Raw genomic sequence first — 24,640 nt, forward strand, 5'->3', positions numbered from 1 at the left:
GTTACCGGGGCTTGTTCAGGGAGGTTGCTGTGGTCCTCTCGTAGAGAGGTTAGCCACTGTGCATTGCTGTTGTGGGACGCCTCCCTTTCCCATATGCCTTTCCAGTATTGTTCAGTCCCCAGCCTTGGTGGGACTACTCTGTTGTTAGTACCCTGCCATTGAGAGTACACATTGAGAGTACGCTTGGAGTCTTTGTTTGGCAGTTTCGAGTGCTTCAGGTATGGACATCTGGTTGTACTTCTTAGGTACTGATCTTTTCATTGCACCCCTTAGGAGCTCTGACAGTTGGCTCACTTCCCTCCTTGTTATCTTGATCTTAGCCTCTAACCGTCTTTTCCATGATGGATATTGGGTCTCATGGTTGCTCTTATAGCCGAGCATTTCAAGGATCACTGATGCTGAGTTGTATATCAGCTCATTGGTTTCTGTTATGGTGTTGGTAGGGATAGTTCTTAATGCTGCTTTCTATATATATATATAATATACTTTTGTCATAGTACCCCCAAGAATTTAAAACTACTTTCACCCCTGCTTCCAAGTTCCCAGAACATTAGTCAAATAGTCAGCAATAATTGGGAAAACAGACAATTACTATTGTTATTTTTATTTGTTGCTGTGCCAGGGTATTACTCCACTTTAACTTTATTTTCATCCAACATTGTGTAAAAAATCCAACAATGAATTCCAACTCATAGTTATCTATTATTCTACCAAAATGAATCAAGAATAAAAATTAAATTGGCTCTTTTATGCACCACTTACTGTATCAGTTAAGAAACTTATCCTGTCACCAAATAGAAATTTTTCTTAAGCATTTAACAATACTTATCATGATGGATGATGATGGATCCAGATTAAAACTTTGACAGCCACATCAAATCTATCATAAAAACTGCATATTATCATTTAAAAAATATTTCCAAAATTAGACGACTGATGTCCCTACAAGATTCTGAAAAACTAATTCATGCCTTTGTCTTTAGCAGGCTCGATTACTGTAATGCCATTTTTACTGGATTATCAAAAAAAGCAATAAAACAGCTGCAGCTTCTTCAGAATGCAGCTGCAAGAGTCCTGACTAAAACAAAAAGAGATCAACATATCAGTCCAGTTCTGAGATCGTTGCATTGGCTCCCAGTTGCTAAAAGAATAGAATTTAAAATCTCTTTATTGGTGTATAAAACTCTACACCACAAAACCCCATAATATATTACGGATCTTCTCCAGCCCTACATACCTCCCAGACCTTTAAGATCAACTGAGTCAAACCTATTAGTCAGTCCGAGAGTCAGAACAAAATACGGGGAAGCAGCTTTTAGTTTTTATGCTCCAGCCCTCTGGAATAAGCTTCTGGCTCACTGCAAGTCTGCCCCAACTTTGAGTTTATTTAAAACAAGGTTAAAAACATTTCTATTTGAAGTTGCCTATTCTTGAATTTTTTTTATTTTGTTACTTGTCTGATTGGTATTGTTTCTCTGTAAAAGCACTTTGAATTGTCTTTGACTGAAAGGTGCTATATAAATAAAATTGCCTTGCCTTGCCTTGCCTATAGAAACCCACAAGAACTGCAGTTCCTGTTTGTTCTTTGAGTGGGTTGTGGTCTGTGACCAAATAGAAACTAAGTGCAGAGAAAACATTTTCGTGGAATAGAAAACCACATTAACTGCAGTTGTTTTTTGAGTATGTGGTGGAGTGAATTGGCTTAGAAAACCTTCGCTTAATCTTTTAGGGGGACTGAAAGTAAGTCGGTCTTACTTTGATACATTCTGCTATGAATCTTGGTTGTATCTAATATAATTGAATAATTGATTGCTTTATTCAAGAGACTCATGGTCCACATAGTTGTGAAAGAACAGAAAAAAAAGAACAGAGACATGATTATTTTTTTCTTAGCTATGCTTTTGTGGCCTCTTTCAGGCCATAAATACAAAAATCAGTTCCCAACTTGGCTTTGGAATCAAATTGATTATCTGTTGTGCTAATAAACTGATTGGACCACTTTTTGGCTAGCATATTTCAGGTGTTCTGCTGTAATGCCATCTGAACCTATTGCCTTATTCTCACACCAGTACGCTATAGCCTGCTGGACTTCATTCGGGGTTCTTATGACCGCATAACCCTGGCAATGTTTCCCATTCCCAGGGTTCACTTTTTACACAGTTAAATAATGTAAAATAGTGTTGTCTCCATATCTCTGCTATATTATGGGCCTCAGGTATGCTCCCTATGGCGCTGGGGAGCTGCAGCAGACCTGTTTAACGCTTTTACATCATTCCAAAAGCCAATAACATTATTACACAGCAGTGTTTCAGCCATGGAGTCTGCTCTCATGTTCTGTTCACATTTGAAAATGCATCAAATGGAATATTAATACTTTGCACTGGTGAGTTTCTTTTTAATTCAGGAGAGACCCATCTCTGAATCTACCTGCTTGTTCCCGCATCTTTTATGCCTGTTAGCTTCCGACACGTTTATTCCAGGCTGGCCTGATGTTATTAGCCTTTGGTAAGGTATGGTCTTGTACTCTCACACAAAGCTCCCACAATGCCATAATACATAGTATGAAGGTCTTTACATTGAGAAATATCACTGCAATTAACATCTGAGCACATAATAGATTGAAGAGGGATACTTATTTTACTTAAAAGAAGATCAATTTTCATGTGACATACTAACGAGTCATCTTTAGAGAGTCTGGACCTGTGGTGGCACTATTTACCCCCCATATAAACTCTGGAAGACTTTTAAATATCCAGCATCATTAAAAATGCAACATGATCTGACATAGAAAACTCATACAAGATTTCTATTGACTTTACAACAGCATGGGCATCAGCTGAGCTAATGCAGTGGTCAAGCCATGACATTGTATGCCAGGCTTCACTTATGTAGGTAGCAGGGGCTCACTGGACAATATGAAACTGTTATCATCACAAAACCAACGCATTGACAAACGAAGAATATCCATCAAATATATGTGGCCAAGTGTAGACAAATGAGCCAAACACATTCAACTATGAAACACATAAGTGGGTTTAATGTCCCGACTGCTCTCAGATGGAACAGCATTAATTTTGGTTTGATTTGGCACAAACAAAATAAATAAAATTGTGAAATGTGTTAATAAAACAATTAATTCAAACAGCTTTTAAAACAAACAAACAAACAAACAAAAAATACAATTCCCCTAAATTGTGAATTACAAATAAAACTTTGACACAAGAAAAGAGAACAGCAGTGTAAAAAATTACATAAAAGCACCATTACATAACCATTATATAAACATTCATAAAAGAAATAATAAACAACTTTGCAATAACCATTAATTTAAACATGTATACCATTTTAAAGTACCTCAGAGAAATCAACAAACTCAAACTCACTTCCAAACGGCCAACAGTCTGTTCAGAGTGAAGCAGACTTTCACCCTGAACGCGGGACAATTTATCTGCCCTCTGAACAAAACAAATACACAAAACAGGTAAAGCAAACCATATACTGAAACCACAACCTCAGAAATCGGTCTATATTTTTATATTAAACACACACGCCGTCACAGAGCCATGTAATCTCCCTCAACGGTTGCAACGGCCAGATCTCACTGCTCACGGACATAAATCAACCAAAAATAAAACCTCATCGCTACAAAAAAGAAAAGGAAAAAAAAAAGAAGGAAAATCACCAGTAAAGTTTACAGTACCGAGCTTATGCTTGTATATGAACTCTACAGTTTATTCCTAGGTCCGCTTGCCAAGTTATGAAGTTTTCACTGTTATCTTTACAGCTTCAGATCGGGACCACCGCCTGTCCCGCAGATATGACGGCACATAAGCGGCATAACGCTTAGAATTAAGAAGCCCAGTTACTCCACAGTGCCACCTGCTGGACACTTTCAAACCCGCTTTAGATAAAAAAGGGGAATAATAGTGACCTCAGTATTGAGATTTAACTTCACATGGTTACAAATATCTGCATTGCATTTTCACCTACTGCATACACAGAGGTAAAATAATGTGGTAACACTTTATTTGAAGAGGTATGCATAAGACTGACATGACACTGTCATAAACATGACATAACACTTGCCATGATCATAAAGAAGTCTTTATGAATGTTTGACAGTTGTCATGAAGTGTCATTCGGTAAATAATGACACTTTTAATGCAAAGTTGCTCTAAAATTTGCCTTGAAAGTCCATTAAAAATGCCAACTTTGCATTAAATTATCATAATTTACAAAATCATGCAAAGAAGGCACTTTTAATGGACTTTCAATGCAACTTTTAGAGCAACTTTGCATTAAAAGTGTCAGTATTTACCGAATGACACTTCATGACAACTGTCATAAACATTCATAAAGACTCCTTCATGTTGATGACAGGTGTTATGTCATGTTTATGACAGTATCATGTCAGTCTTATATATGACAGTATCATGTCATATATACTCATTATATATGAGTATATAATGCTCATTATATGAGCATTATATTACCAATAATGCTCATGAATAAGAGTTTAAGAAAGCAAGTCTATTCAATTAAATGTCTTCATTCTGAGGACACTCACATAGTGTGTAGACATTAATAATGACAAATTCTTTGTTTTCAACTTTTAAATGTACAATACACCAGTCCTGATGACATTTAGAACTGGATCCAGCTTTTTGTGGAATAGAATAGCTACTCCTCTTCCTCCTTTCATTAAACCCATAGAAAGATCCACAGGAAATTCACCAGCTCCACAGAGACAATCATTAATAGAGTTCAAACTTCCCAAATCCTGTTTCAATGAAAAAGTTTCTTGTAAACAAAGAATAACACATCTTTGCAACAGTCTATCCACAACCAGACTAAGTTAGTTTTTGGAAACACAAAATCAAGCTGAGGCAAAAGATTATAGAGATTTCTACTCACCATTGATATTAGAGTGAACATTTTTACACAGAATAGCTTTCATTGCTGTGAACAGCCTGAGTAAAAGACAGAAGGGACATTCAGAAAAATAATTCAAACTGATTATCTTATAGGACTGGACTGGGTAGGGGCCAAAGGAAACCTTCACAAAGTCTGGGCAACAGTTGATGAAGGGTGCTTCAAAAGATTATAAGAAAGTCTGTTTGAGAAGTTATTGGCTTGTCATAAGTATAAATAAATAATTTCAATAGAATAGAAAGCTTTCATTGTCAATGTACAACAAAACGCCTTGCTGCAAGTACAATGAATTCACAAGACCTACATCAAGATGCTATTTTGTCCTAACATAAGTTAAAATATGTAAAAAAGAAACAACAAAAGGTAAAAAATGATAAACATGACCAGTTACAGGTGAGGGGGCTCAGCTCACACCCCTGTGGGGGTTAGTTGGTGAGAAACTTCTTCTGGATACAGATGAGGGAAAGAAATGTGAGGCTTTGATGTTTAACCGCTCCACCCAGTTAAAGACGATAGGCATGGTGGGAGTCACTGAGGTCAGCCAAGGTTGTCTTTTTCTGATGATAGGTGCATTTGACTAACAAAGAATGAAACTATTTGTTTGACAAATTTATTCCTGAACATGCAAACCCTTTAAAATGTCCACCCAGGTTTTGGGTCATGTAGGTCTAGTTCAGGATAATCACTATGTTATTGTCTTAGATTCGACTCATTGTCCTCCTGCGGTGGTGAAAGAATAAGAAATTGCAAGATTTACTTTTAAGAGTTTATTTTTGCCCAACGTGTGACATAAAACCAACAAACTTTTATGCATTTTGCTGGATTTGTGAGTAATAGATCCACAGTTATCCATGGTTTTGGGAAAGGCAAGAAATACATATGATTTTGCAGATTAAAGTCAAAGAACTGTGGCATGAGTTGTGTGCTGACATTATTGTAGCAATTACATCGCCATGTATTTTGGCTTTATAAGTCTTCATTGAATAATTATTCTCTGATCCTGTGCATTAGCCCAGCAGAACTTTATGGTCTGCGTAGGAAAGTACTACTATTGTGTCTGTTTTAAAACCTGGCTTAAGTGTGACTGGTTAGTTATGGAGATAAACTGTTAAACCCACATCGCTCATGTCCCTATTGCATTCACCAAAGAAAGTTGTATCGCTTGTTTTATAAGTAAAATATAAGGTAAGGTCATTTTATTTATTTTATTTTCACCAATAAGCCAGTTCAAAGTGATTTACATGAATTAGAAGGAAATACAAACAAAACAACAAAACCAAAAGAAAGACAAAAGTGTAAAAGTATAAAACTACACATTGGATCCCATATTTAATAAGAATATAATTGTCTTACATGACTGTAAAGAAACAAATAAAGTTTGGGTAAAAATATACATATAAAATGACCTAAAAATACAAAATAGATGAGAAATTGATATATTTTGTACACTTGCAGAGATATTCACAGACTTGGACTTACAGATTTTTCAATTTGAACCTTTAATTCAAAGAATTTTATTTCAGTTTATTTATATAACATTAATTCACAATACATCATCTCAAGGCACTTTACCAAAAAACCCAAAAGCAAAACAGAACTGCAACAAAAAGTCCCCCAAGTCCATTCAATCCAATCATACATTTATATTTTAATTGACCCCAGTTATCAAATAATGTAGTCAAGTTCATGGGTTTCAAAAAAGTTGTTTTTCTAAGGAAACCCTGTTGATTGCATTGAGTCATTCACTTAATTGCTTATATTGTGTCACTGACTGCAACAATCCCTCAGCGACTCTAGTGGAGAGGAAAATGTCCCTTTAACAGACAGAAACCTTCAGGAGAACCTGACTCAGTGTGAACGGTCATGTGCCATGACTGGCTCAGGGTTTTAGTATTCAGAGCACACTCACAAAAAAGAAACAGAAGCACTAATTCAGGAGTACCAAGTATTTTTGGGGAAAAAACAATAAAACGTTAAAATGTAGGTCACTTGGACACATGTATGTTTTCAGTTCTATGTCATTTCACTATGTATCAGACACTTTCAAAGCTTGAAACTAGATTATTTTCAATTCTTCAGTCATACAAACTGAGTCTAAACAATAAAGAACTGACATAATTTACTTTTAGAGCCTCAAATGAAGAGCATGACGAGACCTGAGGACATCAGCAGCAGAAAGACACCAGGACCTGTTGGTACGGCTCCATTGCACAGGTTCCCTTCACAGCAAGTAGTCAGTCCATTGCACGGTAATTCGGATATTTTGCAACCCTTGGTGACTGTGTTTACAACTGCATACAAGGATAGAAAAGCAATCAGAAACATTTTAACAACATATACTGCATGATTGCGATAAATTATACACAGAGTTGCTTTAAATGTTTTCGGAGCAGTACTGAGGACTGGAGCTCCAGACTAAATGGAGAACTTACTTGGTAGTTTTACAGAGAAGCAGTTCTTGATTCCACTGTCACAAGTTTCAATGGATGTACAAGATTCCGGTTTAACATTGATGCATGTGTAGCACAACAAGCCACATGCTAAAGAGAAAAACAGAAAACAATTATTTCAGCCACAAACAGACAAAAAAAACTGACAATGTAACATTTATCATCTAAATATTTACTTCTCAGTGTCTTTAAAATGACAATTTACATGCAAGAACCAGAAACAGCATGTTAAATTATGTCGTTAATGTTATGTTAAACATTTTAGATTTTAAAAACAGTTAAAAACACAGACATTAAGTACATCATTTATTTTACTCAATATAAATTCTCACCTGCGGAGACGGTCAGAAAGAAGATTAGAGCTCCGTACAACTTCATCTTGAACTTCAGACGTCTCTCAGCCTGATCAGTCAACTGGAGCAAAGACATCCTCTTTAAATCTTTTTCTTTCTTTTTTAATTGAACATTTGCATTTTTCAGCCAAGTGTCCTCCCAACTATTGTGAATAACAAAATAAATAACCAAATACTATCTAAACAAATTGCCTAGGCAGGACAGAGGCCTCGTATTAAAATTTAATGAATAAATAAGCTGACTTTGACTCTGCAAAACATTAGGTGTGATATAGATAACAATTTTGATTTACAATTTTATTGGCTATTACAGTATCTTTTTAATTGAGGATTTTTTGTACTTTCACACCCACAAAGACAAAGTAAATGTCAGGTTGTTTCTGTAGGTGAAACCAAAGAATTTAAATACCATCCATGTCATCCTCGGTTGCCAGAAAAAGAGTTTCACAGGAAAACAGATTTTAATACTATTATTGTGAATTAATTATTTGTTGTTGGTTTATGTATTCAGCCACTGTAAAAACACAGAACACCCTTTTAAAGCGCTTAAGGGTTGTGTTTTAAAGTGTAATGAAAGTTGCATGGTTTTTATCAAGATATAATATTATTTAAATTTAACTTAATTAATAAGGCAAATACAAACATTATCAAAACACTGCACTCACCACCAGGTGGTGAGGAGAATCAGCAAGATTCTCCTTCTTCAACCAAACTGTTACACTGTTATATTGAGAATATCACTAATCAATGTGTCTGTCTTATCTGTACACAACGAACATGACTTGTCATTCCAAAGTACTGACAAGTTCATTGACTTAGACTTTTAATTTAGGAACATGAATAAAGAAACTGACTTTTCTAGTTAATCCATGTAGTTATGCTTTTTGAACAAATTGTTTTGAGAAATGCACTTACTGTTTTGCAAATGTTATGTATGACTTGGATGCAGCTGCTCCACCATGGAAACCCATTCCATGAAGCTCTCTGCGCTCTGTTCCTGAACTAATCTGAAGGCCACATGAAGTTTGGAGGTCTGTAGTGATTGACTGCAGAAAGTTGGCCACCTCTCTGCATGACGGCCCCATCAGTTTATGTGGCCTACCACTTCGTGGCTGAGTTGCTGTTGATCCCAGAGACTTCCGTTTTCTTACACAGCTTACAGTTGACTGTGGAATATTTAGGAGCAAGGAAATTTCATGACTGGATTTGTTGCACAGGTGGCATCCTATCACAGTTCCCTGCTGGAATTGCATGGTGGCCCATTCTTTCACAAATGTTTGCAAAAACAGTCTGCATGCATTTATAATTTAGGTGGGTGAGCAAATACTTTTGTTGATATAGCGCATTATAAGAACCTTTTTTGAGGCAACAAAGTAATACAGTCTGCTTAATACCTTTATTCTAAACCAAAAGCAGCATGTTCAATATTAAATAATGTTACACATTTTAAGCCAGCAACAGTGAAACATAATGCTAATAATATTTTGTAGATGAGAATCTCTGTTTTACATCATATTGNGCCTTTCAAAATTCTGGTTTTAGCTTTAGCTGTTTAATTGTCCTCTATAACAACATCACAGTGCAGCATAAGTATGCTTAAAGAGACCTAGGTTTGTATTGAAGAGTTTTGTAGGTAAACCCAAATTAGTTCTTAATCTCAGATTACCTAGGACAAATGAGCCAGTTTTGTATGTATTCAAACAAAAAGTTTGTAATGCAAAGCAGACATGAGGACAGAACCATTATTTGGAGAAAGCAATGTTTAATTTACTTGTTGAGTAAGAAATCAAAAACCTTTTAACTGTGACAAAAAAGTTATCAAAAACACTACGATTTTTCTCTCCCTTCTGCCATGTTGGGGAATCTGTAATTCAAAGGTTCCTTCTGCAGAATTATGAGCAAACCAGGGTCTAAATGCAAGCATTAAAATGTAGTTATTGACGATTAATCATCTCCCTTTTGGAAGTGCAGAGATATTTCAGCGTATTGTCTCAGTTTGTGGTTGTACTTCTGTAGCTCTGGTTCTGGCTCCATAAATGTCTAAGTTCAAGTAGTTTAAATTACAGCTGTTTTTTTTTTATTTTTTTTTTAAGTTTTTTTAAATTTCCTGCCTTTATTTCTTCTGGGTCTTCAGTTGTTCTACAAACACCCAGCTTTTGGACATGTAACTGATGAATAAACATGCATTGTGGTGAGATGTGGCATTAAATCAGATATGAAAAAACTGTAGAATTTAGAAACCATTATTGGAGAAAAAGGTTTCCTTTGCTCCTCATTCATCCTGCCTGTGCTTTGGCTGGATATTTGCAGTCACCACATCTCTGGTTTCCCCATTAAACAGCTGAGCACATTTCGAATTGAAACACAAAACCATGTTTAATATGCTCGCAGCATTTTTAACAGATGTCCTGTTGCCTAATGTGAGGTAACTTCACCAGAGGCGTTTGTACTCAAATTGGAAATCTGACAAGATACACTACATTGCTCTTGAACCAGTCTCCCATGCGAAATGCAAATAAGGCCACACAAACATCTCAAAAATAATGCAGCAATTTCACCTTAATAGATGTAAAGCAGCATCTCCTGTGACTTTGTAATAAGATTCAGTCTAAAGTGGATGTGATTTGTTTGAAATAAGAATGCACAAGCGAAGTGAAGATAAAAATGGTACTTGCCATGTGAATTAAAAAAAAACACTTTTTAAAGAGAGCAGGAGAGGGTAATAATTTTGACCTTTAACATGGCTAATCAAAGATAATAGTAGAGCAGATAATGACCACATTGGAAGAAAAGAGGTCTTGAGCAGTTCGCTGAGTGTATGTAGGTCAGACTGTACTAATGTCATGAGTAAAAACAACTACACAACCTAATCTGAGGCGTACCAAAATGGCAAAAGAATATATATATATATATATATATATATATATATATATATATATATATATATATCGTCAAATAGAGAAGTTTCAATCCGTTTTATTATATTAGATAAAGTGGTCTCTCAATTTCCCTAAGGTATTGGTGTGTGTATGCAAGGTGTTTGACCTGCTTATCCGTTTAATTTACAATAATTAAAAAAAAATCTCATATTGAAAATGACTTGTACCCTTCTCAGTCAAAGGTCAAAATTGATCCCCTTCTCCATAGATTTTCTATCAACTTCCAATCAGAAGAGACATGTTGGTAATACTGAAAGATATTTTAAGCCAGAAACATTTTTTATGCGCTAACTGTCAATGCAATTGAACGGTTCTGTTGTATTTTTGTACAGATTTATCTTCTGAACCAACAATTCAAATAATGGTTAAATGTGCAACAGTCAAAATTTCTGTCATCACTAGGCTGCTAATTATTATTGAGAACTTTACCATTACTATGAATTAAGATGACCTTCTTAAAGCTTAAAGTGCGAAAACAAGAAACTATCGTCGTGCAGCTTGACAGCTTTCTTGGAATTTGACCGCCTGAGGGTTATCCTTTCACTGCAACATCTCACACACAAAGAAGAAACTTGCTGCCAGGGTTTTTCTTCTTTTTTTTTTTTTTGTTTGGTTATTTGAATATAATTCCCTCTCGTTCGTCTGTAAGACACAGATTTCTGTTTGATAATTTGCTTCTCGAGTGGAGGCTCTTGCCTTTGACGTGAAGACCTCAGAGACGAGCAAAGCAAGCCTGGTGAGGACTCCCGCAAGCCTTGATTTCCGCAGACATCAGCGCAAAATACGTCCTAGGAATGCTTAAAAAAAAAAAAAAGTAGAAGTGATAAAATAAAACATCCTTGAAAAGTTTAAAGTAACCTTGAGCGGTACCAGATCTTTTTAAGGTTTCTAAAACTCGAGTTGAGGTCTCATTGTGTTCTTAAATCTTCTTGCAAGCAACTGCTGGCTTAGCAAAGAAAAACTACCGATAGTGGTGCATCGTTAGATACACAGTATAATAAATAAACTGTGGAAATGAAGGTCTTGCAGGTTAGCCCATAATGTTCTCCCACTCAATATTTCAGCGGAGAAGTATGAGCGTGCAAGCGTATTTGTTCCATTATTCAGCAGCACAAAGTCCTGATGAGAAACCCTTGAATGGAGACGATCCTTCATTGTTCAAGAAATCAGTAGTTTTCCTATCAAAAAGGTGAGTTTTTTCTTTAAAAATATAATGTAACTTAGTTGAAACGAGGTACAAGAAATTCTAAAGACAGAATAGAGTCTGAATAACCCAAGTGAACATCTGCTGCTTGTTGATCGAACTGATCTGCAGTCCTGTCCAGCATCTCGTACAGATCTGAGAAACTCCATTGCTCGCTTTCCCCCACTCCCCCCCCTTTCTTGTCATTGCTTCACATAACAGACGAATAAATACAGCATCCTTTCACCTTCCTCTGCTGTAGAGCGGCTCAGCAGGACCCATCAATGTCAAGTGGTGCTGGGTTAAGGGAACCTTTCGCTGTGGCACTTCTCCGTTTTTGAAGTTCCGCTGCAGGTTTTTCTTTTTTCCCCCTTACAGTCATACGAAAGCATTGGAAACCTTTAGGCTGCAACAAAGCCATTTGTTTTGTGTGTACATATATATATATATATACACACACACACACAGTAGGATGGCCTAGATGTCACTGAAGGGCCTAGTACGCAGTGTCTTGACGTGGGTAGACGGACAACGGGTCACTTACTCGGATGACCTGACCTGCTGATGTTTACTCCAGTCTTCCACCCACTCAAAGACTCCCTGAAAGACGACAAAAGGTGGGCAGGAGCATAAAATCTGCTGCCTTGAAATCATGCACAAGGCGGGCAGACAGGCGCCACACCAAACTTTTACCGCAGGTCACCGTAGAACAATGAGTGGGTTAGTGTGGGAGTTCGATTTTGACAATAAAAACGACCTGAACCCGAGCGTATCGGCATTACTTACAGCTTTCCACCATGGTCGAAGCCAGCGTACGTCTCGCTGATGCTTTTAAATAATACAACCGAGGTAAATAATGCTTCGGTTGACTTGCTGGATGACTGGTTTCAAACCTCTGGCAACCCTTGAAATTCGCTGTCCACCAATTTTTAGTTTGTTCCACTTTATTACTCGACACCGGTCAATCTTTTCTTTTAAAACCACATCTCAGCAATAAATAGCTTAGCATCCAAATATGGCAGAGATGCTTTGACATGCCACTGAAATTTATTCCCTTATGTTTTTTTTTTTTTTTTCCACTTTAAAAAAAAAATCTGTATTCAGTTTCTGCCTCTTAAATAAACCATTAAAGGTTAAAACCACAAATGTTTAGGCCTGACAACCTGCGTGGCCCGGCTCTGTCCCATATGCGTACAGCTCAGTTCTGGCACTTAAACGTCTCTTGGCAGGTTCAACCTTTGAGAAGATGTGGAGGGCATGTTGCAACAACCCCCTGTCCTGGGAAGCCTGTGATTTTGGTGTAAAGGACACAAAAGTATGTGTATGTTTGTTCTGTATTTGTGTGTGTCAGTGCGGGGGGGTGTGTGTGTGTGTGTGTGTGTGTGTCTGTGTGTTTCCAAGCTATTTCCGCGCCAGGTTTCTGCTGTGCCAATCTGTGACAGCCATGGAGCAACCAGGATTTGCTCAGCCATCAATCAGTCGCCTGCCATGACTGAATATATTCACACACAAACTCTCAACACTCCACAGTGAGCGCACACACACGCACACACACCTCTGATGTGGGTTGATATACAGGGAAGCTGTCACCTGTAGTTCGGTTTTCAAATCAAAATGATTAATATCCGGTTCCATAGATAAATGAATAAATAAATGTTCTGCCTAAAAATGTTCAATTGAACTGTGATCATAGTTTAATGATGACCATTCTGATACATGGACTTTGCTATCCTTAAGCCACTGTTTAACTAATCAGGTGTGCTTTTCTCCATTGGCTATTTAGAAGTCCAGTTGTGAGGACAAGCTGTAACTTTTTAGTTGACGTCTTGATTTGTCGGTGACGTCCTTCTCCTCACGCTTTGATATTTTAGTTTGAAACGTAAGGTCTGAGCCTTCAGACATCTGCAAATTACACCCAAGGATAAACCAGACTATAAAATCTTCTTAATATCTTCCTTAGAATTTTCCAGTGTGATTAAAGCATAAATGTGCTTCCGATTAACTCAAATGTTGTGAATTGTTTAGGGGAAAAAAAAAAAAAAAAAATCAAAGCTGTTCTTCAGAAATGTTATATTAGATTAATCATCCTGGCGATTCGGCAGAGATTTATTGCTTTAACTCCTACGAAAGTCTTTTGCAAGGTAGAGAAGAAATATTGCTGTGTTCAAATGTGGGAAGATGACATAGATGACCTTTGCCTTCCTTGACTAGAGATAGCGTGTATAAATATATGTATATATATATATATTTAAACTATGATAAAAGGAAATTCTTCTATTTCTTTTTTTTTTTTCCTCTTCCAGTTGCTTTCTGAAACAGTTTTGCCAAGCCGGGCACATGCTCTGCATAATCTGCCCAGTGTGCAGCTCGAAACAGATTTGTCATGTAATCTCCAGGGGAACTGTTTACCACTCATTCCAAATGGCTTAATTGAACAAACAAAGTAGCTGCTTACAAGCTTTCAAAATGGACTTACCGTGGGCTGTTAATCAGCCGAATGTTTTAAATATCACTACTGCGTGAGACGGGATTCATAAATAATGTGACGCCATTAAGGAGACGGCTCATCTATAATTCATGGTTTTGTTTGCCTCTCGTCCTGCTGGGTGCTGTGCTTGTCATACGTGATAGATCCGACAGACACACATGTGGATTAAATATTTAAACGGTTGTGTACCGGCGGTGGTAGGAATCCCCACAGGTAGCGGCGCTTTCTCTGAGTGCTTTATGTAAGAGTGAAGTTTGAGACACGGAGTCGAGAGAGATTAAAGGCAGTAAATATCCAGATGCAATCGGACGAATCGAGAGACTTTAACACCGCATTCCGGTCTTTTGTACAGAACCGACCCAGACGATTTGATGCATGATGTCGATGAAGAATTTGAAAACAGATTTTTTTTTGGTGTAAAGCAGGTAGGGACACACAATTCTAGGGAAATAGCTTAAAAAATGTTTAGCTTCTGATCATTTGGTTGATTTTGTACCTTTAAACAGGAGAATCATCGTCTATTTAGGGGGTTGAATCATGTGATTCATCTGGATTTCTTTCCTATAATATAACGTTTATATTACATTCTGGGGTTGATGCAGAGACCTCAGTAGATCAAAAATATTGAATGAATTTGTCAACCTTCAACTGCAGGACTTTTTCGTTGCAACTACATTACTCCCAGGTTATGCAGAGGACTTTTATCTTTTTCTTATTGGTGCTTCTCATGCAAATAATTTTGGACATGCTAATTTAAACATCTACTTATAATCTGTTAGAGAGTTTTTTGTGTTTTTTTTTTTTTTATAGCACAGGTACATGGTCAGGTTGTCAATGTCAGGCAAGCTGACCTAATTTCCTTTCCTTTGGGTTTATTGATCTGGACCTTGTTTTTTTGTGATCTTGTGTGCATTACATCAATTTGCAACATATCAATAACACATTTGGACCCTAGAATTTAAAGAGGGTGTGCTTTGTTTTCTTACATTACTGCACCCCTCAAACTCTGTGCTCATTTGTTGCGTACTTCGAACACAGAATTCAGCCGACGTTGATTCGGAAGACGGAAAGATGGAGCGGTTGATGCTAGGCAAATGTGTGAATTTCAGAGGTGGAAATTTCTTAAAGCAGTGTGTAAGACAGAGCCCATCATGAGGCGTCAGTGAGTCAGCAGAGCACATCAAATTGCGACATGCGACGCAGCGTCCAGGCTGAACGGGGCGGATGTTTACCGCTAAGCCTGCTGTGGATTCAGGTCAGATCTCCCACAGATTTAGTTGTGCTTTTCCTCCGCTCACCCATATCTGCCCTCCTCATGGGAAGCGCAGGTGTTGGCAGTGATGGCTATGAAATGATTCCTCAGTGACTGCGGGTTTCAGTCTTAATTTAAAGGCGTGAGCTAGACAGAAACCGTAATGCAAGGTTGGGGTCATATTTGTCTTGGTTATTGTTCTCACAGCCTTTTTTCTTTTTCCCCAGTACTAACCCAAGAAAGAAGCAATTCTTGCGAGGCTTTTCGGAACATATTGTACCAAAACGACTCGCATTGTGTTTGCTTCTAATGTGGCGTTCTGTCAGTCTTGATGGAGGTTGCAGCTTTCAAACATTTACAACAGTGCAAACATTTGCTATTCGACAGAGATTGTGGGAAGCTTTTTGTTGGATTTCACTAAAGATGTGTTTTGATCACAAATGTGTGTACAACTTTGTTAAACTAATGTCGAAAAAAAAAAACACAATTTCTTCATTAGATAAATGAAATTAAATTCACACGTGAATAAGTTTAATGTGATAAGTCATGAGCATCCAACTCCTTGTAGTTTGTGGTAGTGGCAATATCCTGTTGTTGATCTGGTGGCGTGTGTGGTGTGAAAAAAGTGTTTCCATTGCAGTTTTTTGCAAAATAAACCAATTTTTCTACGGCCTGAAAACAACCTCAACCCAGGACTAAAACATTTTATCAAAAAACGAGAGATTTTTTGAAATTGTCATGTTTCCATCAAGTGAATTAAGTGAAAGACAATGCCGTGCTCATTGATTGGGAAATGGTCTTCTTAACCTGTATGTTACACCACATAATTATGTAAATGCGACATTAATTTGAGGGACCAAAGAGCACAATGTGTTCAAGTTGAGGGAGCGAACGGGTCATGTTGAAATTCAGCTTATTTATTTTTTTTTTTTATGATTCTAATTTAGCTGCAACGCTTTGATGGAGACTTTTGACATTTGAGATGATCAAAGCAGTCAGACAATTAGACTTTATTCACTACCAGCATAATTGATTTCCCATATCACGGGGAAGATCAAAGTGGATTGTTTTAGGTTGAGGACCTTCGCCGTGGCTTTTGATCTTCCCTCACTGTTTTCATTATTCCCTAACAAACGCTAAGCCGTATTAATCGGCGAGCGGGTCCGATGCATCCACGCTTGTCTTATAATGGGAGAATTTCGGTGTGCGATTAAAACGAGCCGAGACGCCTGTCTTTAAAGACAGCTCAGGATTGTTTCAGTGAGGCGGCTCCATTAAGAGGGGGGAGGTGTTCATGCAGTAGACAAACGAAGCTGCTGGGACAGAATTTGGGTTATTTTTCTCCGACATTGAGGCCAAAAATTACGAACCGATTCACACACCGACATTTTGAACTACACAGTGACCTGATCAATCTTTGATGAACCATTTCCATGAGATAAAATAAGAAATGCAAAGATAGTGGGGTATGTACTTCTGTCCTACTTGTGGTTATGGAACCTTGAAGCACGATATTATGATTTAGAATGAATTTGATATAAATATTGTCTGTTTATACTGATTAATGTATGAAAAGTCTGAATGCTTAATACAACTAACACTAGCTAATCCTCACCACAACTATGGCTGTTCAATGACGTATGAAGCTATGGCAGCACTTAAAAGAATATCTTAGCATAATTTTCGAAAATATTAACTGGTTTAGATTTTTATTTGACAGTTTTTAGAAGCTATGCATTTTTATTTCATTTGAATGTGTTGTACTTTAAGTTATTTTAGATTTTGCATTTATTTCAACGTTCAGAATTTTAGCGTCTTGTAGATGTTGAGGTCTTCTTTCTCGCTGATTTCTGATTCTTTGTTTTTCTTGACTTTTCTCATTTTTTGTGTGTTTGTTTGGTTTTTATCGTGCTAGTTGAAGCAATTATTTCAGTGTGTGTGTGTGGCATGAAAATTGCAGTATAAATGAACAATAGATTTATTCTACTTTGCTATGAACGTCAGATTTTATGAATCATAAGGGGAAAAAAAGAAGCAAAACTTTGCTTCGCAAAACTCTTATTCTTACAAACACACACACACACACACACACACACACACACACACACACACACACACACACACACAGCCCATCTTGGTGCCAGCATATTGTAGGTCAGAACTTGCTTAACATCAGAACAAGCAGACAGATGAAGGGGGTCACCATCTCACAGCTTGACATAGAGCTAATTGATGCCCAGCAGCTTCAGAAAAGCCAACAGCCTCGTGTGTCTATTGTATATATCATCTACAATCCACCATATTGAATTGACTGTTTGGGATCAAAATATGTCTGCCAGTACTGACTGTACATTTATGGTGCTCAGATTGTCCCTGTGCTGGCGAAAGCCTGCAATTTTACCCTGGCGTCGGTGTAAGGTGCTGACACAAACAGCACAGAGCTAATAGCTGCCAAGTTCTAGTTGAAAACGTCTATATCTTTTGGTTTTAATGTCACGCTAATGGAAGAGGAAGCCTTCGGTTCGATGCAGTCCTTCCCCATCCTTTAAATGTACTTGAACAATCTCGGCATCTAAATGGAAAATATGGCCATTAAACCCACAACACAAGGACAAAATAAAAAGCCTGTTTGCACTGCGGCCGTATGCAGTGCATCTGGACACGCTGCTAAAAATATGAGTGAGTGCACTGTGTATGCATCAGTCTCAATGTGTTCACATAACCATCGACTGCAAATACAAATCCGTATTTTAGGAATTTGCTTTAAAGATTAAGATGCACATGAAGTTTGAATGGAAAATAACACAAATATTCAAGGGAGGATTGTGGAGAAGCTAAATGGAAGAAGGGTGAGAGAAGAGACGATAAAAATGTTTTGTTACATTAAATCAAACATTTGTAGCACTCCCACTCCCCCAACTTCTTAGAAATTGAGAGAATACAATATAATGAAATAAATACAAATAACATATTTGGCATCAACTGTTGGCATTTTTTTACAAGGTTTTATCTTGTAAAAACCTCCCTTTTTAACATAAACTGTTTTTTATTTTAACATTCAACATTGCTAGAAAAGGTTGATGAAAACAGCAACATTCAAAATAACTTCCTCAATTTTTGTCAAACATCTGCTAAATAGGTTCTAATGTAGCAAACCTTTACCTTTCATGACTGATTAGCTGTTAGCGTCTTGCCATACATTCCTGTGATGCACAGAAACATTGTCAACGCTAGTTGACACGAAAGAACACTTGTAACTTGCTCGATAGCAACACTTTCCTGAAAACATCCATTTTTTTCTGTGATGTTTGGACCAAGCCAGTTTGCAACCTCTACTTCCTGTTTATTACAGACACGTGTAACATCAAAAGCTGACAAAATGATGCTTTGCGAAGCCTGGTTGATGGTGTCCAAGCCAGCAGATGGAACATGGCTGCAGTCACAAGTTGTTAAGAATATATAAATGAAAACTCTTAAAGTTTGGAGTAAATATTTAAAACCAGACTCTACAATGTGCTGCTCTCTCAAACATGCCATTCATTGGTTGTACTCTACCTCTGCAAGGGTCTTTGAAAGAATTGCCAGTTTAAAAATTAACCTACTCTTAGCAAGAACAGAGGGGGTCAAGAGTGGGCTTCTTAATCAGAGGCTGAACAGCTGCATGTTTCAACATTCCCGGAGCCACACAGGAAGACAAGTCGCTATTCAAAAGAGCAAAGATCAACGGCCCTACAGCGAAGAAAACCTTTAAATAATCAGAGAGGAAGAGAATCGTTTGGAGAACCTGTTGACTTTCAGCGACTAACCACCTCCTGCAGAGATGGCAGAGTCACAGGTTCAAAGCTGTCAAAAATAGCAGAGCTGGCCACAGAGACTGAGGAGGTCACGACCAGATGGTGAGATCTGAGCCCTGGTGGAAGTGACTTTGTCAATTAAAAAAAAAAAAAAAAAGTGCAAAAAGTTTTCACATGCAGCAGGATAGGATTTAATAGCGACATGGTTTTTTTTTCCCCCTTGCTGCCTGTCGCATATTTTTGGTATTATTTGAAACATCTGTAGCTGCGTTTCTACGGCAAATGTACACAAAACTTCCCCACCAACGTCGAAGAAAAGAAGAAAAAAATTGCAATTGTGGCATTTCCACTGCATAATAAGTTTGTTTATTAAACAACATGCTGCAACATGATCCTTCAGCTACTTCCTGTCGTCCATTGCAGATAAAAAAAATCAAGTCCTTGAATTAAAAAGAGAAAAAAACAATCAACAAAAACATTATTATTCAAGATGTGGTTATTTTCTTGGTAGATAACAAGCTGACAATCCTCAACAAGGCGTCATAAGGCAATGTGAGTAATCTACATCCATATCTAACAATTAAAGCGGTGTGATATTGTGTGTTATTGTGTGGGTGGGAATAAGGCCAGATGCTTTGTTCAATGAACTCCAGCCGTTAGGAAGTGATTAAACTTTAGCTCAGCTCCTCACATTCTTGATTTATTGATTTACGTTTAGCACTAATGTGACTTCTACTTAAAGCCCCTGCTGGATAATCGTGTTACCACTAAACCTCATGTGTCAGTGCGTCGCGTTGCTGACAAGCACTTCCACAGACAACGATCAGAATCATGTAATGGGGGCTAATTATACTCGCCAAGACACCAGGACCAGAGCTAGCATACACAAATAGTGCCGGTAAGTTTGATTACTTTGGCAAAATTGTTTGGAGTCACACTGGGTTGAGATCGTACAGGTAGCACACTGAACCCCACTCAGAAAGGAAACAGAAACCTTCCTTGGATAAAGAGTTTTCTAAGAGAGGTTCACATTTTTAATGCATCACCTAAAACCCAATCTATGTCCTTGGTGAAAGAAGCCAACAAGACGATTATGTAACATCTTCTGAGTGGGTGGTTAGAGATCTTGAGCTATTTTGCATAAACATTTTTGTGGCACAAGATTTGAAAATATGAACAATGGAAATTGTGTCTAGCTGTAAGAATATCTTGATAGACTAGCAATGCTTATCGTTAGCATCTCCCCTTTAGCTTTTTATCAGTGCTCATTCAAAATGACAGTTTATGTGGGGTATAATTTGTTGCACTAATTGTCCTCCATATTTTTTATTCAATTGGGAGAAAATGAGTTTGGTCCGTTCCAAGCTGAGGTACCTCAGCCTCGTCCCTCAGAGAATCTGTTACATGTTGACGCCTTTGAACCTCCGTTACATTGTGAAACAAAGCCAGACGGCCTGGCTGTGAAAAGAGCTATTTAATCTTTCACATCTCCGCTTCTGCTGCCTGATGAAAAGGTGCTCCTCTGGCCCCCCAACCAATTGAGTTATTCCCCCCCGTTTGGCACAACATATAATAAACTATAGCTGTGGAAAATAGGAAACGGCGGGTGCACCACAGAAAAAGAACTATACGGGTTTACTTTTTCAATTTCGTTACAAGTCAGACTTTGTCATCAGCATGCGTGTTAGGTCGGAGTGGCGCGCCGCCCGCACGTGCACGACCGTGTGCCTGCTCCCACAAACACCGGCGCAGCAAAAGTAATATTTTGTTTTCTAGTTCTTAATCCTTCCCCTGTCTCGGATCTGCAGTATCCATTACCCTGGTCGCTGCAGTTCCCTGAAGATTACTTTATCAACCATCTATATCTGTCTCTCAATATCTTTCCTCTTCCACTAGTGTAGCCCATCCCCACCCAACACGCCTCCCTCGATGTCTCAACTAATTGTATAAATAGAAACCCATCACTCAGACATCAGGGGGATTGTAAATGACTGCAGCGTTTTTTGTTTTTTTTTTTTTCTCCCCCCTTCGCTTCACGAGGATAAGGAAGAAAAAGAATCAAAAGGGAGGAACTCAGAAACAAGATAGAAAAAACAAGAAGACGGAGGGGAGGAAAGTAATTAGAGTGAAGGGAGGGGAAGGTGGGGGACCCCACTCTATAAATCTGAGCCGCACAGCAACCTGTCAGTCTTGGGGCTATTTTTATTGGTCACTGAGGATCAGCTAGCATTAGTCACCGAGGTCTCGCTCTGTGTGGCTGAATGGTTGAGTGGGCCAACTTGTGTGTGTGTGTGTGTGTGTGTGTGTGTGTGTGTGTGTGTGTGTGTGTGTGTGTGTGTAAGTGGCTGGGTTTGTGTTTGCATCTGGTGGGATTCCATCAATAACACCTGGATCGGCGCCAGGGGCAGAGGCAGGCAGTCACACTGGAGACGTCCAATAGAGGAGCAAACTTTCGCAGCTAGATGAAGGCGCGCATCATAATGAGTGGAAACGAGAGACGGGAAGAGAGAGGGAAAGAGGAAGGACAGCAAGTGATTTTCAGATTTTCAAACTCCTGTATTGAATTTAGCATTTCTCACATTTGAGGAAGTAAGCAGTGGAAAGCATGACCTAGCAGTTTGTTTGGTGCATTTTACGGCAACAATGTGTTTATGGATTGTATGTCTTTTAACGATTGACTGGTTGGTGTCGTAAAAACACGCTCCTGTACAGAAACTGATTCTTTGGGACAGTTTTAGTTGTTAAATATTGTTAACGCCGTTGCTAATTCTGCCTAATTGACTGCGGTCGGCAGGACATTAGTAGTTTTTGCACTGCTTACGGTTCTACAGCAATGCATTGGGGTACGTTAACGTTTTCAGTGCTGCAGAATTTGGTGCTGCTGTTGGATTTTCTGAACTGGCAGCAGCAATGCCTACGTTCCTATTAGCGGTGAAACGATGGTTGGAACAGAAGATGGAGATGAGGGCAAAGAGCCTAAAACAGAACAGCCATTATGCATAAACCTACATAAATACCTTGACATACAGTAAGCTAAAAAAAAACATTAGACACTTACCTTTTATCTTGCTGGCAGCTTAGTGTTGTGCTAAATTAGCTTTCCAAGTTCTTATTACACACACAGGTTATAATCCTGGTGTGAACTGAAGTCAGAGCATCTGGGAATATTGAGCTATTTTGTGAAGATAGATTTGGCACATCAAGCATTTAAATGCTTTTTTTTTTTCTTTTTTTTTTAAGAAACAGAAATGGGGATATTAAAATGTTAGTAAAAAATGCAGGCCCAAATTTTACATACTAGACATTAAGAATAGCCTTTAAGAAGATTTAAGAATGAAGTTTATCTTAAACTAGGTCTTACATCACAAGGATGCGGTGAGATTAGAGTTTAGTTTAGGTTGGAATTGGTTGGTATTAGGTATCTGTAGTCTCCTGTTTGATTCAGTGTGTGTGTGTGTGCGTGTGTGTGTGTGTGTGTGTGTGTGTGTGTGTGTGGTGCCTGGTGCTCTACAAACAACCTGAAAGAGTGCTTTTGCTTAATCAGTAGTCTGGCTGCTGCAGTGACTCGACTGATCCCTCAGGAATTGTCCGGCTTCAAGGGCTGATGTTGCCGACGCTCCAAGGATCATTCAACATTAAAGCTTTGAAGCTCCGCTGAGTGCTGGTTGTGTCACCCGGCGCACGCACACACGCACGCACACACACGCACACACACACACACACACACAGTGCTGTGGTTCGGGTCAATAGAAGTCAAAGACACCCTTTGGTGCTGCAGGAAATGCATTTAATTGCAAACGGAGGCATTTATTCTTAAAATACATATACATGTTTTTCCCCTACTGTGACGCCTTCAAGAAATATCTAGACCGTTTCGTGTTTTTTTTTTTTTTTTTTTTTTTTTTTTTTTTAATTCTCTTGCTGAGCTTGTGCCAGCAAAAAATCTAAATCAGACAAGGACAAAACCAAGGGGCAAAAACCTCCTGCCTGTTTTGTTTTTTTCCCGCCTTTTGATGAAATCATTTCTGACTGTTTCTTCATCTCCTCCAGTTGACATGGGGATATGAGTATCAGTCAAGGTCCATCTCCTTGAGGAAACGACTAACCGTCACTTAACTTGATCAGATTAGTGAGCATATCCCTCGCCTGTGTTGCATTTTAAATATTTGTCTTAAATATTGTTTTTCCTAGGATCTAAATTCCTTTTGTCTTTGCACCCAAAGGGCAAACCAGATACTTCAAACTGGAGTTTATTTAAGGAGTCGGAATAAATATAAAACTGAAACTGAATCAGGACAAGTTAAAGCCCAAGAAACCTGGAGTACAGGCTATGATTAACATTAAATAAGACCTTCAGGTTGGTTAGAGCGCCCACACTACTGTACAGACAGAGATTTGCAACCTAAAATAAAGACTTGCATCATCAAAACCCGGCGCTTCACAGCCGCACTCATCATCACAAACACAGCAGGGGGGCCTTTGACTACATGAGCGCATTAACATTTGGTTGCAACACTGAAGACGGGAAGTTGAACTGTCGCTTTTGAGCGCTCGGATGGGAAGGGGGGGGGAGGAAAAGCCTCCAAATTACATATGAATGAGAATGCAAAATGAGCAAGAGCACATAATCCCACAAAGCAGCTGATTAAGATGCGGCGGGCTGACGTGCCGAAAACCGGGATTAATACGCTGAAGTCACATCTTCCCCCCCGTCACCATCCTGACTTTACGTGTTTTGCCACATCCGAGACCCTTCATGACATTAAACGCGGTTCCGTAACGCCGAAGCCTTTCGTCCCTGCCAGAAAAGCCGTGGGTCTACTTGTTGGACTCGAAAGGCTTCGGTTCGTGAAATGTCACAATCTGGTGCGAAATCTGTCCTGTTGTGACAAATAAGTGACACTTAAAGCGGCCACAGATTGCACGTTGTTTAATCGTAACCTCGAGTATACAAGGCAGCGTTACTTTTAAAAGACAAAGACGAAGGCGTGGCTGGAAGAAAAGCACATCCTCGCTGCTGCTCAGATGTATTTGGTTGTCGTTGCAGTGATTTTCCTCTATCAAAGCTGGAGTTTTTTTGACCTGTTGGATGTGCTGCGTACCAATTTGAAAAGAGCTACAAAACAATTTCTATAGTTATGTGTTCACATTGGCCATGTAACCCGATGTGTTTTTTTTTTGTTTGTTTTGTGTGATTTGCTGCCCCATTCATTGTTGGACTGCTGTGATGTACCTTTTGGATGTAATTC

General features: G+C 38.4%; 1 protein-coding gene across 1 annotated transcript; it reads right to left on the bottom strand.

Moving 5' to 3' along the window:
* Positions 1–6,177: 6,177 nt before the first annotated feature.
* LOC106963547 (lymphocyte antigen 6G-like) lies at positions 6,178–7,811 on the bottom strand. Its single transcript, XM_015058515.1, has 3 exons — positions 7,715–7,811; positions 7,365–7,472; positions 6,178–7,223 (listed from the first exon to the last, which is right to left on the bottom strand). Exons 1-3 carry the CDS (start codon positions 7,809–7,811, stop codon positions 7,066–7,068), a joined length of 363 nt encoding a protein of 120 aa, XP_014914001.1. The 3' UTR covers positions 6,178–7,065.
* Between the last annotated feature and the right edge of the window lie 16,829 nt (positions 7,812–24,640).

The sequence above is a fragment of the Poecilia latipinna genome, unplaced genomic scaffold (assembly GCF_001443285.1).
Source record: "Poecilia latipinna isolate Pla-1442-1.1 unplaced genomic scaffold, P_latipinna-1.0 Scaffold1546, whole genome shotgun sequence".
NCBI classification, from domain to species: Eukaryota; Metazoa; Chordata; class Actinopteri; order Cyprinodontiformes; family Poeciliidae; genus Poecilia; species Poecilia latipinna.